Source organism: Somniosus microcephalus, chromosome 17 (assembly GCF_052327205.1).
Source record: "Somniosus microcephalus isolate GS21.2 chromosome 17, FLI_Smic_1.0, whole genome shotgun sequence".
Taxonomy (NCBI): domain Eukaryota; kingdom Metazoa; phylum Chordata; class Chondrichthyes; order Squaliformes; family Somniosidae; genus Somniosus; species Somniosus microcephalus.
The window spans coordinates 21978986-22002786 of NC_141003.1; the positions used below are offsets into that span (position 1 = coordinate 21978986).

Here is a 23801-nt window from a genome sequence, read left to right on the forward strand (position 1 = left end):
TATTCATACCAAAATGTAATACCTTACATTTATCTGTGTTGAAATTAATTTGCCAATTATATGTCCATTCTGCAAGTTTATTAATGTCTTCCTGAAATTTGTGCAATCCTCCTCAGTACTATTTGGTGTCATTCGCAAATTTAGAAATTGTGTTTTTGATTCCAAAGTCTTAAATCGTTAATATAAATTGTGAACAACAGTGGTCCCAACACTGATCCTTGTGGAACACTACTTCCCACCTTCTGCCACAATGAATAACTACCCTTTACCCAATCTCTCTGCTTTCTGTCTTGAAGCCAGCTAGCTATCCATTCTGCTACTTGTCCCCTGACTTCGCATTCACTGACTTTGTTCATTAGTTTATTATGTGGTACCTTATCGAAGGCCTTTTGAAAATTTAGATAAATTACATCATCTGCATTATCCTTGTGTACTCGGTTACCTCTTCAAAAAAGGTAATGAGGTTGGTCAAGCAAGACTTTCCTTTTTGAAATCCATGCTATTATTATATTTTTGGTTTCTAGATATTCTTCTATGTTCTCCTTTAATCGGGATTCCATTATTTTTCCTACCACCAATGTTAAGCTGACTGGTCTACAGTTCCCTGGACATGTTCTATCTCCATTTTTAAATATAGGTATTACGTTAGCTGTCAATCATCTGGCAATACACCTTGTTCTAACAAATTATTACATATGTGTGGTATTGCCTCTGCTATCACTTCCCTAGATTCTTTGAAAATGTGCAGACGTAATTTGTCCGGACCGGGGTTTTATCCCCTTTGAGTTTGATTAGTTTATTTAATATATTTTTTTATTTTAAAAGCAGTTATCTCATTACTAATCTCATCATCTGATATCATGTCCACATGTTCCATCTCTAGTAAATATAGAAGCAAAGTAATTATTTAATATTTCTTACTAACATTGCTTACCAAAGGCATGATTAATATTTTATGTGGCTAAGTTGTAACTTGTGCTGCTTACCCCATGCCACATGTGAGAAATTCCAGGTTTCTGTTCGCCAACTTGCAAGGGCTCAAACCCACGTTCATTTTTCAGTTGTCTAATGATCAACTGGTGACTACCACCCGAGCTAAGCAGGGTTCTCTTTGGGGTTAGACTGCCTCCAAGATGACATGTGGCAATGGATGATTGAAATCAAATCAACCCTCTATGGCAGACTTGGGAATCTGTTGCCAGAGATAGGTAGATTTGTAACACTCCAGGGCACAGTTGATTAACCAGCTAGTCTGGCTCATTAATGGCAGCTGGAGCAACAAACCCTTCACTGTGGCTTAGATTCTTCTCGCTCAGCTCCAGATAAATGTGCAAACCAATGCTCTAATAGAAAGGCAAGCAGTGAAAACCTTTCCAGTGCTTTGTGGTGATAAACTGCACTGTATTAGCTGGTTAAACTCCTGTCGTACCCTTCTACACACTTCGGGGGTCCCTTAGCCTTGGATTTTGCCAGCCTGCACCTAGGCTATCTGAACTTGGGTAAGTGTCCCTTCGGTACAGTTGCCAACTCTGGTTGTTGGCATTCCTGGAGGTTTGATCCTGTGACATTCTGACCATGTGGTGCCCGATCCCGTGACATGTGACTGCCATAAATGATATTGCATTTACCTTATAAAGGCTGGGTCCCCTGTAGTTGACAATTTTTGCTCGTGGTTTCGTGCCAGCAGCGGTTGTGTGACAAGTTCCAAGAACCAGGAGGCTTCCTGGCAGCGACAACATGCAGAACAGCGAGCAACCTTCGCGGACAAGGAAAACCTGCTGCATCTGGTATTCCCAGGCAGTCTCCCATCCAAGTATTAACCAGGCCTGACTCGGTTTAGTTCCCAAGATCAGACGGGATGGGATACTTTCAGAGTAGTGTGACAGTGACCAAAAGCCTGCTTTGGTTCTCTTTACTTAAAGGCTTACTGCTTTGTGTCTTTTTTTTTGCTAGTTTATTTTCTCCCACTGTCTCTCGACCCCCTTTCCTTTGTTTAGCAGCAGGAGAATGTGCAGCAAAGAAATGGTCAAAGGAGAATGAGAGAAAGAGGGAGAGAGCGAGTGTGCAGGAGCGAGCAGCAAAAAGGCTGGTGATTAATTAATTGCAGTGTGAACGTGCAGAGCTGTGAGCAGCCTCTACTGGCAGCAAAAGCCTACTGCAACTGGTATTCCCAGGCAGTCTCCCATCCAAGTACCAACCAGACCTGACTCTGCTTAGCTTCCAAGATCAGGTGTTTAAAAATTTTTTGTTGGACTCATTCATCATTAATAACAGCGAAGGAGCAACGTTCGCTATTATTACCTCTTTGAAACTATCCACAACTTCAGGATTTAGCGCATGCGCATCCGAATGCGGAAATCCTGAAGTTGCGGTCAGTCATTCACTGCTCTAACACTGGCTGTACTGTGGCGTCCCTCCCTCCCCTGCTTCCATAGCCGGCAATCAGTGTAATCAGGGAAATCAGTGAAACTGACGAAAACGTCGGCTTTTCTGCAGTAATATTGCTGTTAAACACCCATTAAAAAAGTTAGACCTTGTTGGATTAGGTGTAACTGGGGTTTTATCAGCGTACTGACGGCTAAACAAATATTAAGGCCCTGAAAAACGAATTTTAATTTTGTGAAATGTCAAATTTCTCCATTATAATAAAAACTACAACTATTAAGAAACTTAATTTAAAAAAAAATATTTCTTAAGTTTGTTCATATTTATTTCAGGTTTACCTTTTCCCCATGTAAAACACCCAATCTAGAAACATAGAAGATAGGAGCAGGAGTAGGCCATTCGGCCCCTCAAGCCTGTTCCGCCATTTAATGAGATCATGGCTGATCATCCAAATTCAGTACCCGGTCCCTGCTTTCTCCCCATATCCCTTTAGCCTTAAGAAATATATCTAACTCCTTCTTGAATACATTTAATGAATTGGCCTCAACTGCCTTCTGTGGTAGAGAATTCCACAGGTTCACCACTCCCTGGGTGAAGAAATTCCTCATCGCAGTCCTAAATGGCTTACCCCCTATCCTTAGACTGTGACCCCTGGTTCTGGACTCCCCCGCCATCGGGAACATCCTTCCTGCATCTAGTCTGTCTAGTCCTGTTAGAATTTTATAAGTTTCAATGAGATCCCCTCTCATTCTTCTGAACACTAGCGAATATAAGCCTAATCGACCCAATCTCTCCTCATACGTCATTCCTGCCATCCCAGGTATCAGTCTGGTGAATCTTCGCTGCACTCTCTCCATGGCAAGAACATCCTTCCTCAGATAAGGCGACCAAAACTGCACACAATACTCAAGGTGTGGTCTCACCAAGGCCCTGTACAACTGCAGCAAGACATCCTTGCTCCTGTACTCAAATCCTCTCGCTATGAAGGCCAACATACCATTTGCCTTCTTAATTGCATGCTTACCTTCAATGACTGGTGCACAAGGACACCCTGGTCTCGTTGCACTTCCCCTTTTCCCAATCTATTGCCGTTCAGATAATAATCTGTCCTCCTGTTTTTGCCACCGAAGTGGATAACCTCGCATTTATCCACATTATACTGCATCTGCTATGCATCTGCCCAATCACCCAACCTGTCCAAATCATACTGGAGTTTCTCTGCATCCTCCTCACAGCACACACGCCCACCCAGCTTTGTGTCATCTGCAAATTTGGAGATATTATTACATCTAGTTCCCTCGTCTAGATCATGAATATATATTGTGAATAGCTGGGGTCCTAGCACCGATCCTTGTGGTACCCCACTAGTCACTGCCTACCACTTGGAAAAAGACCCGTTTATTCCAACTCTTTGCTTCCTGTCTGCCAACCAGTTCTCTATCCAAGTCAGTACCTTACCCCCAATCCCATGTGCTTTAACTTTGCACGCCAATCTCTTATGTGGGACCTAATCGAAAGCCTTCTGAAAATCCAAATACACCACATCCACTGGTTCTCCTTTATCTATTCTACCAGTTACTCTCTTGGTGCTCTGCCTCCCACAGACACAAGCAGGCCCTAAACTTCATTGCCTTGCCTTAAGCTTTAAAAATACCTTAATCACCCAATCATTCACTCACTCACTGGTGCAAAAACGCCGCTCCTTGATGACTCAAAATACAGACAATCTGGGAGCAGCCTTTTCTCCCAGGTAGGGTTGCCAACTCTGCTTGGAGGCATTCCTGGAGATTTGATCATGTGACATTCTGACTACATGATGCCCGACCATGTGACTTCTACAACTGATATTGCATTTACCTTACAAAGGTTGGGTCCGCTGCAGTTGAGTATTTTTGATTGTGGTTTCATGGCAGCAGCTGTTGTGCAGTAAGTTCCAAGAACCAGGAGGCCACCCGCGAACAGGGGTGGAGGGGAAAGCGAGGGCGGGGTGGAGGGGAAAGCGAGGGCGGGGTGGAGGGGAAAGCGAGGGCGGGGTGGAGGGGAAAGCTTTACAACAGATTCACAGCCACAAACAAGTAGGTAACTTGCATGAAGTTCAACATCAGGGGTATCTGCGCATCGATTTTTCATCTGCCAGAATGGCAGCTGCAAAGGCGATGAAAGGAACTGTAACAAAGCTAACTGCGAGGCTGTGATCAAGCAAATGAAGTAAGACGGTCACAGAATATGTTTAGCTTCTTCCAATCTGTCATTTACATCCCAGCACAGAAGAGTTGCGTTGTCTGTAAAAGAATGTGTTTTGCCTCAGAGGATGGTGGCCAGCTGCTTTCAGACAGAGCCACATATTGGATCGTGCTCTCAGGTTTCTTCGACAAATTTTAAGCATTAACATAATTTCTTTAACTGCTCATGTTTACCGGAAAGACCAAGCACAGCTATAAGGAATAGTCAGCAAGAATTTTGATACAGTAAGTCATGCCTTACTGAAAATGATTTGAGGGCATTAATAAATGAGCAGAAGGCCGCTATCCAGATGTTATCATTTGGATTGTCAGAAGGCACTGATAAGGTTGCACATGCAGAGCTTTTGAAGGCAAATGCTCATGAACAACAACCGTGGACACCATATGGGGAATGGTGAGGGGCATGGGGAATCGAAGGCACAGTCAAAGATTTTAAGGAGCTTTTTGAAAGTAGGTCGGAGGCATGGCAGAGGAAACTGGGTAGAGAATTGCAGAGGGCAGGAGCAGAGTGACTGTTCAAGCGGCTGCTAATGGTGGGGCAGAGGGAGTGAAAGGTGGAAAGTCAATCGCAAATTCTCTTGAAAATGAACTTGGCAACCAGGAAGCAAAGGCCAATAATGATGATTGGAAAAAAGTTCTGATGGGCAGTGACTAACAGAATTCCGCAACAGTTGAAAAAGAGGGGTGGATAAACATAACATTGGAATAGGATTAAACACTATGTGGAAGGGGCCAAGTAGGGAGATTGATAATCAAATACTTCCTGAAACTGCATTTTCTGTTGTTATTTCAGACTTCCTGAAACTCCTCTGCTGCTGGACCAAATGTCGTCAGTGAAAAGCAGCTAACCAGAGTGGAACAATAGAGTTATGAGGATGGACAGATCTTCTGCAATTTTACTTCATTACTTTTGGGAATCAGGGAGAAATTGTGAAGAGATTTCCACCAGGAGATTAAATGGGTTCATCATCGGGTAGATTGTACATAGTCTGTGGGAAGAATCAGCCTAATGGCTTTGCTAATTCCTCTGTTATGATCACATCACTTCTTTACTCGGACTGATCCTGCTCATGTTTTACTTTCTCAGCAACTGCTTTTAAATTTCAGAAAAAAATATTTCTGGGTAAATCTTTGTGCTCACAAAAGGTACAGGATAACAGTGTACAGGATAACAGTGAAAGGGAAATAGAACATTTTTTTACTTTAGGCACTTTAAGATCGGGAGTCCCAGAGCAGATGCAGAGAATAAGCTCCCTGGGATAAATTGTTCCATTTGCCACACTGGCTTTTCAATGGGCTCTTTAAGTGGAATTACTAATTTGTGCCAAATTATTAAAGCATTTTGAGCTATGAATCCATGCCCAGGAGATACTGGCTATAGGTTGCTCAAATATTTCCCAGAGTGAGAGAAGACTCTTATCTCATTAGTTTAGGATAGATTCAGTCTCATAGGTGAAAGGTTGGCACGCTCACTTGCCGTGCAGCCTAATCACCGTTATTGCTAATTTGGTACTTCACACAGGATTGTTGAGATTTGTTGCTTACCAAGTACTCCCATCACAATCTAAACCAACAAACCTTGATTAGGATGAGGAACATTAGTCTTTCTTAACATTCTGTTGGAAGCAATTGGGAAAAAGCTAATGAAATGGTCTATTGCAACACTGGACTCAGGTCATACGTGTACTTGCTGATCAGGATGCCTGGTTTGATCTTTTCTGTTGCTCTTGTGCTGCAGCGTGGCCAGAGTTATGGGCTGGCGGAAGAGAATAGACATTTACTGTCGATCCCCAGGGTCAATGTAAGTATCTACTTAGACTATCCAGAAGGGCATAGCATTAATGTCTTTGTCAATGACACATTTATTATTTTAAACGGCAACTGATAAATCCCATCTACTACAGTAATTGTATACACTATATAACTCAGTAAAAATAGTTTCAAAATAACTTACCCAGATACATGCAGAAAAGCAATCTCCAATGTTTAATGAACATGCATAAATTTTGGATCCTTAGAGCTGAAATTTAAAATTAAAATTGACAGCACTCTCAAAAAATGCGCCTTGTTCCAACAATATTACAGGTAAAGAAAAATGAAAGATGTGCAACAAATGAATTAGAAATCAAAATGACATAGGATTTAAGATTTAATGGAAAAAAAAAACTTTCAATATTCGTGAAGTGAAAAATCAAGTTTGATACCTTAACATTACAATACAAGTAAATATTTCATTGTGTAATTTCCTATCTGTATCAGCAATAAATGCATAGTAAAATACCACCACCAAAATAACATTACCATTTATTATAACATGATATAAAACAGAATGTGATATGGACATTGCATATTAACACTTGTAAGTAGCATTTTATAATTATAGGCTCTGCTCATTGTACGCTATGTACACAATGAACATAATTACACTTTTTACACACAATGGGGTACTGAATATTAAGCCCTCTACATATTGCTTTGCATTTGAGCTATACTGGAGTTGGAGCAAATGGCTCCAGAAAGCTTGTATGAAAAGGTCACTAAAGGCAGAGAACATAGGGTAACTATGAAAACATAGTGACATTTTTACATTTGGTGAGAGCAGTTTGGCAGTAACTGCAGACATTACAATATTAAGTATAAATAGTTACAACAGATGGTATTACTAAGTAACGGCATTAATCTGCACCAGTACAATGGCACTGCAATTGTTGAAAGTAGTAAGAAAACAAATGTGAACCCATTTCCTATTGTATACATTAAACATAGTGAACTATTTCATTATAGGATATGGCCACAGTTACCAGTAAACTGAAAGTCAGGCATTAAATCAAACATACTACACAATTCAAAATGCAAACAAAATTCTGACATATTAACCAAATTAAGACCCTAATCACCATATATGCTAATGTACCGTGATCTCTACATATGGACAATTTAAAAAGAGTAAGTTAAAAAACTGCCATGGAGCAATCTGTGCTCCTGAAGTAAGTAATATATCGGCATTATATCCAACAAAAAGATATTTCCTATAAGGAGTGTTTAATAGTGAGTCAAGTGTCGCTGCCAGCACTTGCTTGAATTCTTGTGCTCTGGTGCACTCCATTTCCACAGACAGAAGCTGACTTTTAACCACAGTCCCACAGTACTTCCCAACGCAGTCAAAGTCCTTCGAGCCTCAGCCTTGTGTAGATGTGTATGATTTACCTGTGGCTACAGCCTGAGCTGCATTGTCAAAAAGAAATTTTTTTTTTTAACCTTTTTCTGTGAAAAGTTAAGTTCAACATACATCAAAAGTTTATCATAAAAGCACACAATTATCACTTTTAGCTCAACTCGAAATGAGTATTAGATTATAGGCACCAAATGCCATAATTAAAATCCTAGCAATGTTGTCTGAGCTAAAGTCATTTTTATTTGACATTATTGTAAGTTTAAAAAAAATCCATTTTATTGATTTGCTCTTTTCAACAACGGCAATGTCCCAAGCAGCTACCATCTATCCCCTGTGCACCTGGTGTAAGCACTAAACTAACATTTAAAATAGAATGTGATTTCCGAAGTTGCTGAAACAAATGGATCTTGCTGCTGAAAGCTGCTAACTGATATTCCCTTCAGTTGAAGTTGACCGTGGTCACGTTTATGGCATATTGCTCCTTTAAATAATTTTACAGACAGTGAAGAACGGTATACGGGGGTCTGAATGCGAAATGAGTGACAACACTGTCCCTTTATCCTGAACTTGATTCTAGTCCAGAATGACAGGAGGACAATTTCCCCTTTGTGATGGCTGTAGGGGTCTTACATGAAATTAGTTTGGCAGCATGAACCCAGCTCTCAGGAGACATAAATCCACAACAAAAAGCTGTCCACAATGTAGCAGTTTAATTTAAGAGAGGCTATAAGGATGGCTGCAGTGGCTGGTGGATACATTCACACTGTTGCAAACAGAGGATGCTTTTCTGAGTTTTGAGTTAAGGCACATTGTTAGGATAATGTTAATGGAGTTTTACTCGGTGTATGGCTACCTGACCTAGGAGTGCTCAAAGCGTGAAAAGCGTTTCATTCTTAGGACAGAGATCCTTTACTTTGAGAATTCCCCACAAGAAAGGAGATCAGAAAGCAAAACAACTGCAGTTCCATTTCATCCTTTGCCTCATCCGGCACTTTAACAAAAATGTTTTTCTCTTCCTTTCAGGTGTCAAGGGTCACAAGCTACAATGCCCCTCCGGAATCTTCATCCCCTTCACTTTCCTCTTCACATGGCCCATGTTCAGCTCTTCCATGCCCTTCCTCAACTTTTCTATCTCCATTTCTGGGGATAGGCTGTCAACCAATATCTACTATAAGCCCACTGACTCCCACAGCTATCTTGATTACACTTCCTCCCACCCCGACCTTGGTTACACATCCTCCCACTTCCTGTAAGAACTCTATTCCATTCTCCCAGTTTCTCCATCTCTATCGCATCTGTTCTGATGATGTCACCATCCACACAAGTGCTTTCGATGTCTTCCTTTTTCCTCAAGCAAGAATTCCACTCCATTTTGGTTGACAGGACCTTCAACTGTGTCCATCCAATTTCTCACACTTCTGCTCTCACCCTTTCCCCTCCCTCCCAGAACTATGATAGGGTTCCCCTTGTGCTCACCTCCACCCCACCAGCCTCCACATTCAACAGAGCATCCTCTACCATTTCCACCACCTCCAGCATGATGCCACCACCAAACACATCACATCCTCCCCTCCCAGCATTCTGACGGGGCCATTCCCTCCGCGACACCCTGGTCTACTTTTCCCATCAGCCCCAACACCTGCTCCCCTTCCCACCTTGACATGCAAGTGCAGGAGATGCAACATCTGCTCTTTTACCTCCTCCCTTACCACCGTCCAGGCCCCAAACACTCCTTCCAGGTGAAACAGCGATTTACTTGTACTTCTTTCAATTTAGTATACCGTATTTGCTGTTCAATCACGATGCGGTCTCCTCTGTATTGGGGAGACCAAACGCAGATTGGGTGATCGCTTTGTTGAACACTTCTATTCAGTCCGCAAGCATGACCCTGAGCTTCTGGTCGCTTGCCATTTTAATTCTCTGCCCCACTCCCACTCTGACCTCGGCCTCCTACACTGTTCCAATGAAGCTCAATGGAAGCCCGAGGAACAGCACCTCATCTTTCGTTTAGGCACTTTACAGCCTTCCGGACTCAACATCGAGCTCAACAATTTCAGACCATAACCACTGCTCCTATTTTTTCAGACAGCAGGCGCTGGTAATGATTCTACTGTTGCCATTTAAAGCTCCTCTAGATCCATCTTTTGTTTCTTAACTTGTCCCATTACTAGCTCCTTTTTCCTTGCACCATCATCCCTTTAGTCATTTAAATCTCTCCTGCCATCCACCCTATCACAGACCTTCCCTTTTGTTCTTTCCTCCTCTCCCGATATTTCTCTGCCTCTGTGCTTGCTTAAAATCCGCTACGTCTGTAATATTTTCCAGTTCTGATGAAAAGTCAGACCTGAAATGTTAACTCTGTTTCCCTCTCCACAGATGCTGCCTGACTTGTTGAGTATTTCCAGCAGTCTATACTACTCTGCTCCAGTGTGTCTCATTGTCAAAGACCAGAGAAGAGACTCAGAAAGGAGACTCAGTGGAGATTTTTAAAAAATAAATGGTAACAAAAAAATTGTTTAACCAACTTTTAAAGCTGGTGGTTCCAGGTTTGAGTACTAAGGCTTCAATGCCACTGTCAAAGGCATTTTTGTTGAGGCCAATAGACCAAGCAAATTGCTATGGAGTGGAAAGAAAGGGAGATTCTATCCTTCCCTGTAATTACAGTGCCTATTGGACAAATAATTGAATGGCCCTGATAATGGTGAGCTTGTCAATGTTCGAGACATGTACTAAATACCTCTTGGGGGAGGGGCAGAAGAACAAAAATCAAACTGCTCAATGAGAATTTAGCAGGACAGGATTAAGGCAGCACATTGTAGGTTAAAACAAGAATGAGAAAATATTGCTCACACATTGCTTATGGGATGAAAGTAAGTAGTAAGTTGACAAAAACTGCTGAAATAAATTAAGCTTACTTTTTCTAAATCACACACACATAAAGTGAGATCCTTCTGTGAGCTGTGGGTGTGATGGAGATGTTGGGGATTGAGGTGGAGAAGACAGACTTTTTTCTGCGAAGAATGATGGATGTGGGAAAAAAATAAGCACAAAATTTAAAAAAAAACGACAACCACTTAAGACCACAATCAAAAGCACAATAAACAATTTTCCTAGCTAATGTTACATTTTTCAGACAATGCAACCTAAATGTCAAATAAACAATATTGATTTATACATTATTTTTCAAAAAGCTACATTTAGTGACAAACCTTGAAGATACAAAATTTAATAATATATAAAGCTATGACTGAATTAGTTAAGATCTCTAAATTGCATTTCAGTCTGTACTATTACTGTATTTGGACAAAGAAACAGAGACAATGCTCACATAAATCCCCCTAAGCAAATTACTTACAGCTAATGTGGCGAAGGCCACTGAATAAACAGTCAAGAATTCATAGAAAGGTGGACAAACATGAGCATAATGGAAAGCTAGAAGAGATTGACTTTCTAAAATGTAGTACAAGCATAAGTGTGTTTCAGTGCTATTATTTAGTACTAAATAGATTTGCACTTTTTGAGTGCTGTCACCCTTGTTTTTGAATCACTAGAGTTTGGACATAGCTATGTTGCAAAGGTTATTCCTTTTTTCCCATGGGGGATGTGAAAGAATAAACTGCATTAGGATGTGTACAAGGCACAAATGGAAAATAGTCAATATAGCACCAGGTGAGATGTTGCTACCTGCAAGTTAACTGACTGAGGATACAAATCAGCATGTGTGTGTGATTATCAATAAGAGAGACAGGGAAAGTACCTTATGCAGTGAGAGAAAATCAAATGCAATTTTTTTTTTTTTTTTTTTTTAAGTTAATACATTTTTTTAGATGAATGTTTTGCATGCCAAGATTTGAAATGTATTTAGCATTCAGTGTCAAATGCTTCCATAATAGATGCATCACAGATCAAACGTAAAGTAAAACTCCTAATCTGATCAAAGTTAGAAAAGTACCACCAGTCAAAGGCTATCAGCTCTCACTGATTTTGCTATACAAATGTGACCTTTTTCCACATATCTCACTACTAAGAATTAAAGTCAATCAATATACACAAATAAGTTCACAATTTATCATATCCTTTCTGATGATATCATACTCGTAACATGTTTCCAATGTTGGCAGCTGTGCCTACAGACCAAATGACATTTCCAGTTGTCATACCATCATCCTTGCGACCTCTCATTGGCAGTTTTGCACCACTTAATGCTGAATCATGGGAACTTCAGCAATGTTTTAGAAATTATGTAAGCACCAGGTTATTTGGCACAAAATGTTTTAACGTGGTGCAACACAGACTGTTCCTTCCAAGCTTATGTTGCAACAAGATCTGGGTATAAACTAGGAGGAGGGCAATTATCAAATTTGGTGGAAAATCCAAAAATGAATTTTGAAAACTACTGAAGGAACATTACTTTTTCTGGACCGATAAGGGGCACAAATTCACACTTCAAATGGGGCACTGCCCGCTTGGGGCACATATTGGGAGTTCAAGAACATACCGTACCCCCACAATTTTATGCCCATTAACTTAATAGATGGAAAATTGGGGGTGAAGGGAAAGATGTCCCAATTTCTAAAATGCATTCCTGTTGGCATAAGCTCTGCGTTAAAAGTGTGAATTTGTAAAATTACAACCATGGACTGGGCATAGGGACTTCCAATGGGCACATTTTCAAAAAGATCCATTGTCTGAAAGCAAAGGAAATGACATTTTTTTAAGTCCAGCATTTTTAAAGCTCTGGTGGCTCCTGAACAGATGGCAGGATATAGACAGGCTAAGTGAGTGGGCAAGAGCATGGCAAATGGAATATAATGTGGAGAAATGTGAAATTATCCACTTTGGTAGGAAAAATAGAAAAGCAGAGTATTTTTTAAATGGTGAGAGATGGGAAATGCTGGTATTCAGAGGGACCTGGGTGTCCTTGTATACGAATTGCTGAAAGTTAACATGCAGGTACAGCAAGCAATTAGGAAAGCAAATGGTATGTTATACTCAAATCTTGTAATAAAGGCTAAGAGTAAAGAGCCTAGAAATTCAGTATAGCCACGTTTGGGGCACTACAGCATGGCGATCGCTAACTTTTGCGCTCGGCGCAACTTAGCGCCACCTTCGCCGATATTCAGTTGCATCGCCCCAAGAGGTTGCTGCTGCGCTAAAGCAGGCGATGCACGACTATCATTAGGCGCTAAGCTGGAGATCCAGGGCACAAACACCGAAGGCGGGTGCAGCGCAGGTGCGGCGAGTTGCTCATTGAGGGCAGACAGTCAGGCGCCGGTCAGCACTTAAAGGGGGAGGGTGGAATTGCTTGGCTGCCACGCCCTGCACACTGCAGCCCTAAGGCAAGGCCTGAACACTGCTTCTGGAACAGCTCCACGCCCAGGAAAATGGAGAAGGCCAGGGAGAGAGCGCAGCGCTTCGGCGAGGGTGACCTGAGGCTGCTGGTTGACGCAGTGGACCGCAGGCGCCATATCCTCTTCCCTGAGGGTGGCAGGAGGCCGCTGCCCGCCTAATATCGGAAAGCATGGAGGGATGTGGCAAACAGGGTCATGTCCAACAGCGTGGTTGGCAGGACACCAACCCAGTGCCGGAAAAAATTCAATGACCTCACTCGGGTTGTCAGGGTGAGTACCCTTTCCAGTATCCTCCTCATCCCTGCATGTGCACCTCACTTTATGGCCAAACGGGTCTGAAAGCCCTAATGGCCAGCCCTCATCCAGCAGCTATGGGACTGTCATGAAAAGCACTTGCGCATTCAGGACTTCAGACACTGTCAGGGCTATTCGACCATGGGAGGCAGTGCGGGCAAGATCCGGGCTTGACACTGTCAGGGCTAATCGAACATGGGAGGCAGTGCGGGCAAGATCAGGGCTTGACACTGTACTTAGAGGCGGTCCTTTCTCTTGCAGGCCAAGCTGGCGCATAACAGAAGACAGCAGCGACAGACCGGGGGAGGCCGTCTTGACCTGAAACAGCTGAGCGACCTCGAGCAGCGAGTGGAGCGGATCATGGCAGGCCGGCTGAGTGGCCCCGTCGCCACTAGAGATGCTGACCCTGTTCTGGGCACCAATGGTAAGGTCATCAACTTTTTGACCTCTCCCTTTCCACTTGCGCCTCACACCAGCATCCTTTGCCACTATCGAACCAATGCAGTGCACAGCAGCACTCATGCCTCCCTCGCTGTCGCCCTGTCCTCACTCTAAAGCAACTCTTGTGCCTCCCTGCTTGCAGATGGTGACTCGCCAGGTGAGGAGGCGGCCCCTCAAGCTGGCACTGTGTCCGAGTCAGACATAGAGGAGGAAGAGGAAGCCCGCCCATCAGGGACACCCTCAGCCGAGGCAGCCCATGGCCATGATGGTGACACGTCTTCCCTGGAGGGGAGCGGGGGGGGGGGGGGGGAAGGGTCGGAGGATAGTGAAGCTCCGGGGACCAGCGGGCTGCAGCAATGCGGGAGGGGTGGGGAAGCTCGGCGGCCTTCTCCCCGGAGGATGAGTGCGGCCTCCAGTCCTGCTACGGTGAGCGCAGAGGAGGTGCGGCTCCCCAGCAGAAATGGGCGCCCAGGCTGAGCGCAGGCACACTGAGCTCATGGCTGACTCCAGAGAGTCACTGGCAAGGAGTCCGCAACAATTCAGTGCAGCACAGGCCAGGAGTCTGCAGGACGTTGCGGCAGCACAGGCTAGGAGTCAGCAGGACTTCACTGCTTCACAGGCGGCTTCTAGCCAAGTGCTCAGTCGTGCCGTGCATTCACTGGCTGCTGTCATGCAGACACAGACCAGGGCCACACGGGCACTAACTGCTGCCACACTCGCTGGATCGGCCAGGCATTGCCAGGGCACTCGCCGTGCTGCAGCAGCCCAGCAGTCTGTGCCTCAGCAGATTGCTGCGCATGCTGCAGTGCTGGCCCGTGCGCGTGCCAATGTATCAGCCGACCAGGGAGTGCCTGTGATCTGTCAGGTTGGCAGCATTCCTGCAGCCAACACTGTCACTCCTCCATTGCAGCTGCCACCAGCTGTTGGACAGACTGCTGCCGCCCAAGCAGAGTTGGAGCAGTCAGCAGACGGCCCCTCCAGGCCCAGAGCTGGTCCAGGCCGACCCCCAAGGGCATCTGCCATCTCACCATCTGACCCTCAGCAGCCTTCCCCCAGCCTTGCTGCAGCCACTGGGGTCCCATTGAGGAGCTGCTGCAGGGCGAGTAGGGGACAGTCACGGAAGCGAAACGGATCACCCTCGCAGGGGAAAAAGTAGAAGGTGCGGCCAAATGTTTTGTTTTATATATAAAGGCCGAGACTGCTGTATTTGTTTCATATTTAAAGGCCGAGACTGGTATATTTGTTTTACTTGTAAAGGCCGAGACTGGTGTATTTGTGTTTTTGGGGGGGGTTTCTCTCCATTAGTTTGTCATGTGGGAAGGGCACAGAGGTATCACAGTAAAAAAATTTCTCAAATCGCACTGTCCATGCTTTCTTTTGGAAGTCCTGGTTGCCCTGCTTGGCTGAGGGCTTGTGGAGCGGCGACATTCATCTTCTGCCATTGGCACAAGCCATTCCCTGAGAGGGGGCCTAGAACTGACTTGCAATAAGCCGCCGACGGGCGGCTCTTGCACTTCTGCCTCCCTCCTGTGCTGGTGCTCCTCCTCCTCCTCCTCTCGTGGTCCTCCAATGTCTGCTGGCAGTGGCTGAGTCCTGCGGATAGCCAGGTTGTGCAGCATGCAGCACACGACAACGAAATGGGAGACTCGCTCAGGCGAGTACTGTCGGGCTCCCCCGGAACGATCCAGACAGCGGAACCGTTGCTTCAGCACGCCGATTGTTTGCTCAATGATGTTCCTGGTTGCTTGATGGCTGTCATTGTATCCCTCTTCAGCAGGGGTGCTGGGCGCACGGAGCGGGGTCATAAGCCAGGTGCACAAAGGATAGCTTTTGTCCCCGAGAAGTCATCCTCGTGGGTGAGGCTGGGCCTCGAACTTGTCTGCCACAGAAGTCTGGCGCAGGATGAAGGCATCGTGGCTGCTGCCTGGAAAGCGGGCATTGACAGCTGGGATGAGCTGCCTGTGGTCACACACCAACTGCACATTGAGCGAATGGTAGCCCTTCCGGTTGCGGTAATCCTCAGCATTCTCCAGAGGGGCCCGCAAAGCCACATGCGTGCAGTCAATGGCGCCCTGCACCATGGGGAAGCCCGCTAATGCTGCAAAGCCCATTGCACGCTCTTGCTGCTTGTCAACGGTCATGGGGAAGGAGATGAACTGACGTCTCCTTCTGAAAAGGGCATTGGTCACCTGGTGGATGCAGCAATGTACCACAAACTGGGAGATGTTGACAATGTCCCCAGTAGCGGATTGGAAGGAGCCGGTGGCACAGAAGTTGAGAGCCACCGTCACCTTCACTGCCACCGACAGAGACGTCCTGCTCCTCAGCTGTGGCTGCAGATCTCTGCGAAGCAGGTGGCAGATCTCAGTGACCACCGCCCTTCTGAATCGCAGCCTCCGAACACACTGCTCCTCAGACATGTTCAGATATGAGAACTGCTGGCGGTATACCCTGGGTGGGTAAGGCCTCCTTTGCCGACGCCTGTTGGCCCTTCTCCATCTGGCCACGACTGGCACTCTCTCACGGCGTCTCTGAGCCCTTTGAATGCAATGGAGAAGCCCAACGTTTCCACCCATTGCAGCCCCCATTATATGTTTCCAATCAATGCTATGACACTGACGTTAAAGACAAGTGCAAAGCTGTGGCCTGAAGCCACAAGTACCTGTGCGAGTGTTGAGCCAAACCAGAAAGCTCTCTACCTTTGTCTCTCTCCAAAGATCCGTCTCTCACAAAGGAGTGGTGCAAAATGGCTGCCATTTATACTGCAGGAGGAGTCCCCTTTAATTAGCGCCCCCCGCGCCCGGGAACCGTTCCCCTCTACCAGTCGCTAGGGGCACCAGGTGCACAATAGGCCGGCACCACTGAATTTCCGGTTCGGGGCGCACAAAGAGAGCGACTGGGGGGAAGAGAGCGCGCGACTGGGGGGGGGAGGGAGGAGGAGGGGGAGGGGGGAAGGGGGGAGGAAGGGGAGGGGGGAGGAAGGGGAGGGGGAGGAAGGGGAGGGGGAGGAAGGGGAGGGGGGAGGAAGGGGAGGGGGAGGGGGGAAGGGGGGAGGAAGGGGAGGGGGAGGAAGGGGAGGGGGAGGAAGGGGAGGGGGAGGAAGGGGAGGGGGAGGAAGGGGAGGGGGAGGAAGGGGAGGGGAGGGGGAGGAAGGGAGGGGGAGGAAGGGGAGGGAGGGGAGGGGAGGAGGGAGGGGGAGGGGGAGGAAGGGGAGGGGGAGGAAGGGGAGGGGGAGAGAGAGGTGAGGGGAGGGGGAGAGGCAGGGAGGGGGGGAGAGGGCGGGAGGGGAGGGGGAGGGGGAGAGGAAGGGTGGGGGAGGTGGGGGAAGGAGGGGGGGAGAAAGGGAGGGGGGAGAAAGGGAGGGGGGAGAAAGGGAGGGGGGGGGGGAGCCAGCAGAACCCCTCCCCTCTGCCGGCGACGGTTCCGCTGAGCTCCGTGCCGCCCTACGCACTGACATGCTGAGCGCAGCGCCCCGGTCAGACCGAGCCCCGCCCTCCCGAGGCCGGGCCTGAGGCGGCTGAGACGGCCCGATTGCAGCTGGCCGGGCCCGGTTGCCTTGGTAACCCTCCTCCCCTCTCCGCCTCCCGATCTCCGGGACCGGGCCTGAGCGGCTTGAGATGGCCGATTGCGGCTGGCGAGCCCGGTTGCCGGGGTAACCCTCTCCGCTCCCCCTCCCCTCCCGAGCCCCGCCCCCCCCCGCTAACCTGCTCACTTCCCTCTGGCCGCGCTCTGTGTGGAGGCGCGCGTGCGCCGTGAGCGCGAATGAAGCGCGAGGAGTTTGCAGTGAGCCCAGCCAGCCTTTACCAAGATGGCTGGCCGCTGGTTTGGAATCGGGCTCAGCGGGACGGCCGGTGCGTCGCTCGGGTGTGGCTGGGCCACAGATGCCCAGGCTTCAAGGCCTGCCTGCAAAAACGGGGAAAGGTAGGAAATCAATGAGATTAGATAAAAGATTTAGAAATTAATTAACTTTTTTTAAAAACAAGTTGTGTTTTAAAAGCAACTTTTTTTTTTTTTAAAAAGACGCAGGAAAGTGGGAAAAAGAAATGAAAAGTTTGGAATCAAGATGGCGGCGACTCACCTCGGTTCAGGATGATAAGGCCCGCCCACACACGCACCGATTGGTCGACCATCAGGTCACCGAAGTGTAGGATTGGTCAATCGTCCCGTCACTCGACTCTAGGAGGGCCTGCCCCCCCCACCACGCAGCTATTGGTCGACCGTCAGGTCGCTCGACCGTACGATTGGTCGCTCTTGATGTCACTCTCTGCTAATGAGCGGATAATGAGCGGAATGTTGAAAGTTTTTTGGATACCGCGGGCACAATTTTGTCCGACCGAAAAGTAAATACGCTTATGACCGTTCTGGAATTGTAAGCTTTCTTTTGATGTAACACACGTGTAGGTACGCTCTGTAACTTGAGAGTGTATAGCCGGACAGACAGACAGACAGACGGAATGACAGACAGAAGAACCGCTTTTTATATATATACATACTAGCTAAAGTGCCCGGCGGTGCCGAGGCTTTTTCGAGGGCATGTTGTTGTTGGAAGAGAAAGAGAGAGCGACTGGGGGGAAGAGAGAGAGAGCGACTGGGGGGAAGAGAGAGAGAGCGACTGGGGGGAAGAGAGAGAGCGACTGGGGGGAAGAGAGAGAGCGACTGGGGGGAAGAGAGAGAGCGACTGGGGGGAAGAGAGAGAGCGACTGGGGGGGAAGAGAGAGAGCGACTGGGGGGAAGAGAGAGAGCGACTGGGGGGAAGAGAGAGAGCGACTGGGGGGGAAGAGAGAGAGCGACTGGGGGGAAGAGAGAGAGCGACTGGGGGGAAGAGAGAGAGCGACTGGGGGGAAGAGAGAGAGCGACTGGGGGGAAGAGAGAGAGCGACTGGGGGGAAGAGAGAGAGCGACTGGGGGGGAAGAGAGAGAGCGACTGGGGGGGAAGAGAGAGAGCGACTGGGGGGAAGAGAGAGAGCGACTGGGGGGGAAGAGAGAGAGCGACTGGGGGGAAGAGAGAGAGCGACTGGGGGGAAGAGAGAGAGAGCGACTGGGGGGAAGAGAGAGAGCGACTGGGGGGAAGAGAGAGAGCGACTGGGGGGAAGAGAGAGAGCGACTGGGGGAAGAGAGAGAGCGCGACTGGGGGGAAGAGAGAGAGCGACTGGGGGGAAGAGAGAGAGCGACTGGGGGGAAGAGAGAGAGCGACTGGGGGAGAGCCGGGGAAGAGAGAGCGCGGACTGGGGGGAAGAGAGAGCGCGACTGGGGGGAAGAGAGAGCGCGACTGGGGGGGAAGAGAGAGCGCGACTGGGGGGAAGAGAGAGCGCGACTGGGGGGAAGAGAGAGCGACTGGGGGGAAGAGAGAGAGCGACTGGGGGGAAGAGAGAGAGCGACTGGGGGGAAGAGAGAGAGCGACTGGGGGAAGAGACGAGAGCGACTGGGGGGAAGAGAGAGAGCGACTGGGGGAAGAGAGAGAGCGACTGGGGGGAAGAGAGAGAGCGACTGGGGGGAAGAGAGAGAGCGACTGGGGGGAAGAGAGAGAGCGACTGGGGGGGAAGAGAGAGAGCGACTGGGGGGAAGAGAGAGAGCGACTGGGGGGAAGAGAGAGAGCGACTGGGGGGGAAGAGAGAGAGCGACTGGGGAGGAAGAGAGAGAGCGACTGGGGGGAAGAGAGAGAGCGACTGGGGGGAAGAGAGAGAGCGACTGGGGGGAAGAGAGAGAGCGACTGGGGGGAAGAGAGAGAGCGACTGGGGGGAAGAGAGAGAGCGACTGGGGGAAGAGAGAGAGCGACTGGGGGGAAGAGAGAGAGCGACTGGGGGGAAGAGAGAGAGCGACTGGGGGGAAGAGAGAGAGCGACTGGGGGGAAGAGAGAGAGCGACTGGGGGGAAGAGAGAGAGCGACTGGGGGGAAGAGAGAGAGCGACTGGGGGGAAGAGAGAGAGCGACTGGGGGGAAGAGAGAGAGCGACTGGGGGGAAGAGAGAGAGCGACTGGGGGGAAGAGAGAGAGCGACTGGGGGGAAGAGAGAGAGCGACTGGGGGGAAGAGAGAGAGCGACTGGGGGGAAGAGAGAGAGCGACTGGGGGGAAGAGAGAGAGCGACTGGGGGGAAGAGAGAGAGCGACTGGGGGGAAGAGAGAGAGCGACTGGGGGGAAGAGAGAGAGCGACTGGGGGGAAGAGAGAGAGCGACTGGGGGGAAGAGAGAGAGCGACTGGGGGGAAGAGAGAGAGCGACTGGGGGGAAGAGAGAGAGCGACTGGGGGGAAGAGAGAGAGCGACTGGGGGGAAGAGAGAGAGCGACTGGGGGGAAGAGAGAGAGCGACTGGGGGGAAGAGAGAGAGCGACTGGGGGGAAGAGAGAGAGCGACTGGGGGGAAGAGAGAGAGCGACTGGGGGGAAGAGAGAGAGCGACTGGGGGGAAGAGAGAGAGCGACTGGGGGGAAGAGAGAGAGCGACTGGGGGGAAGAGAGAGAGCGACTGGGGGAAGAGAGAGAGCGACTGGGGGGGAAGAGAAGAGAGCGACTGGGGGGAAGAGAGAGAGCGACTGGGGGGAAGAGAGAGAGCGACTGGGGGAAGAGAGAGAGCGACTGGGGGGAAGAGAGAGAGCGACTGGGGGAAGAGAGAGAGCGACTGGGGGGAAGAGAGAGAGCGACTGGGGGGAAGAGAGAGAGCGACTGGGGGGAAGAGAGAGAGCGACTGGGGGGAAGAGAGAGAGCGACTGGGGGGAAGAGAGAGAGCGACTGGGGGGAAGAGAGAGAGCGACTGGGGGGGAAGAGAGAGAGCGACTGGGGGGAAGAGAGAGAGCGACTGGGGGGGAAGAGAGAGAGCGACTGGGGGGGAAGAGAGAGAGCGACTGGGGGGAAGAGAGAGAGCGACTGGGGGAAGAGAGAGAGCGACTGGGGGGAAGAGAGAGAGCGACTGGGGGGAAGAGAGAGAGCGACTGGGGGGGAAGAGAGAGAGCGACTGGGGGGGGAAGAGAGAGAGCGACTGGGGGGGAAGAGAGAGAGCGACTGGGGGGGAAGAGAGAGAGCGACTGGGGGGGAAGAGAGAGAGCGACTGGGGGGGAAGAGAGAGAGCGACTGGGGGGAAGAGAGAGAGCGACTGGGGGGAAGAGAGAGAGCGACTGGGGGGAAGAGAGAGAGCGACTGGGGGGGGGAAGACGAGAGAGAGCGACTGGGGGGGGAAGAGAGAGAGCGACTGGGGGGGAAGAGAGAGAGCGACTGGGGGGGGAAGAGAGAGAGCGGACTGGGGGGGGAAGAGAGAGAGCGACTGGGGGGAAGAGAGAGAGCGACTGGGGGGAATGGGAAGAGAGAGCGACTGGGGGGAAGAGAGAGAGCGACTGGGGGGCGAAGAAGCAGAGTAGCGAAGCTGGGGGGAAGAGAGCGAAGCGACTGGGGGGGGAGAGATCGAGAGCGACTGGGTGGGGAGAAGACGAGAGCGACTGGGGGGGGAGACGAGAGCGGACTGGCGGGGGGAAGATTGAGAGCGACTGGGGGGGGGGGGAAGGAGCGCGTCTGGAGGGGGGAAGAGAGGGGGGGAGGGGAGGGGGGGATGGCGGTGGAGGGGGGAGGGGAGGGGGGGAGGAGGGGAGGGGGGAGGGCGGGGGCGGAGGGAGGAGGAGAGAGGAGGGGGGGAAGAAGGGGCGGGGGAGGGAGGGGAGGAGGAGAGAGGAGGGGGGGAGGGGAGGGGAAGGGGGAGAGTCCACGAGCCCCCTGATCCCCGTCCCCCCAAACTCCCGAGCCCCCTGATCCCCACCCCCCGAACTCCAGAGGTTGGCCCCCCCGAGACTCGCACCCCCACCCCCACCCCCGAGGCTCGCCCACCACCCACCCACCCCCGAGGCTCGCCCCCCCCCACCAACCAAGCACCGAACTCCGGAGGCGCGATCTTCCGAGCACCGGCCTCCCGAGCTGGCTTCAACATTGCGGCTGAGCGAGACGGCCGGAGGGCCCGGTTGCCAGGGTAACGCTTGACGCTCAGCAAGCCCCGCCCCCCGGCCGAGCCAGAGAGAGACGCCGCGTCTCAGCTCCTGCTGTGCGCGCACCCTAGCGGCGCTGGGCTGAGGCTCGGCCCTCCAGCCTTCGAGTGGGGCCGGGAGGTGCCTAGCTCGGGCGTGGGTGCGGAGGAGACGCCGAGGCTTCTAGGCCTACCTGGAAAAACGGGGAAAGGTAGGAAAATTAATGAGATTAGATAAGTTAATTACTTTCTGAATCATTTTTTTAAAAAACAATATGTGTTTTAAAAGCAACGTTTTTTTTTAAGACGCAGAAAGCGGGAAAAAGAAAGGAAAAGTTTGGAATCAAGATGGCGGCGACGCACCTCGGTTCAGAACGATAAGGCCCGGCCACACACGCACCGATTGGCCCGGCGGCACACGCCAGCAACCCGGCGTACGATTGGTCGAGCTCGAGGTCACTCTGTCGCTAATGAGCGGATAATGAGATGCTAATGAGCGGAATGTTAAGGTTTTTGGGATACCGCGGGCGCGATTTTAGCCCGGCCGAAACGTAAATACGCTTAAAACCGTCTCGGAAGCGTAAGCTTTCTTTGGAGGTAACGCGCGCGTAGGTACGCCCTGTAACTTTCGAGCGCATACCCGACAGACGCACACGCGATGACAGACAGAATGACAGACAGACAGATGTACCGATTTATATATATATATATATACAGATAGATAGATAGATAGATAGATAGATGTATATAATATATATAATAAAAATTATTTTTTCTTTTTTCATAACAGCATGCCCTCAAGAAAATGTTCCAGACTTGGACGCCGCTCTTCTAATGCATACCGAAAAAAGGCTCGGAGCGCCTCAGAGACTCCTGAACAAACTCAGGCACGTCAAGCTGTTGACCAGGTGAGACATACCCACGACAGAGCTTCAGAGACTCCTGACCAGACTCAGGCACGTCGCCAGGCCACCAATAGACGCAGGGCCATTGCCAGAGCTGACATTTTGAATCATTGGCTCGGACCAGCCTTCTCCTATAGACCCACCATCAATTATGAAGCTGACCCCACAGTCATCATTGTCAAGATGACCATCATTTGCCCTCACTGTGGTGCTCTGAAGTGGGAAGGGGAAATTGATGGGATTTGCTGCAATGGAGGAAAGGTTAAATTTCCAACACTAACACCTCCACCTGAATCCCTACACTCCCTTCTGTTCGGCCGAAATCCAGCTTCAACACATTTCCTCACTCACATCAGAAAGTACAACTGCTTTGCAATGACCTTTTTCGGTGCAAACAGAGTGCGTGAATCAGGATTTTGCCCAACTTTTAAAGTTCATGGACAGGTGTACCATACAGCTGGCTCGCTACTTCCTCTACCAAACGAAAGACCTGAGTTTCTCCAAATCTACTTCTTGGGTGATGACGAAGAGCAAGCCAATCGCCGCAGGGAAGCTGCTGTTCTCCCCGCACAACACCACTAAATCAAGCTTCAAACTTTGCTTGGGTTACAGGCGATGCTTCATCAGCAAAACCCGTATGTAAAAAGATTCAAAACAGCCATCGAAAAAAGAACAAATGAAGACCTCAAAGTTGTCATCAAGGCTGACAAGACTCCTGCAGGTGAACATGAGCGACGCTTCAATGCTCCGACCACCAATGAAGTAGCCATGGTCATTGTGGGCCAAGAGTTTGAACAACGGGACATTGTGTTGCATATGAGAGGTGGTCCACTCAAAAGAATTTCTGAGCTTCACAGGTCATATGATCCTATGCAATACCCGCTTTTGTTTTGCCATGGGGAAGATGGATACGATGCCTATAACAAGATCCCACATGTTGACCCCAAAACTGGTGTGCCACCTACAGCCCAAAGGCAAAAGGTGGTTTCTGCCATGGAATTCTATTCATACAGGCTGATGGAACGACAAACTGCTTCAAACCACCTGCTTCAGTGTGGAGGACTTCTCCACC

General features: G+C 49.3%; 1 protein-coding gene across 11 annotated transcripts in view; it reads right to left on the bottom strand.

The window, feature by feature from the left end:
- Nucleotides 1-6595: 6595 nt before the first annotated feature.
- plekha5 (pleckstrin homology domain containing A5) overlaps nt 6596-23801 on the bottom strand; it is a 435482-nt gene continuing 418276 nt past the window's right edge. For all 11 annotated transcript variants that reach the window (XM_086010041.1, XM_086010040.1, XM_086010044.1 and 8 more), the window contains 2 exons: nt 10719-10814; nt 6596-7853 (listed from right to left, as the gene is read on the bottom strand). In XM_086010041.1, the coding sequence (XP_085866167.1) occupies nt 10729-10814 (86 nt within the window). In that variant the 3' untranslated portion in view covers nt 6596-7853; nt 10719-10728. The remainder of the gene's footprint in view (nt 7854-10718; nt 10815-23801) is intronic.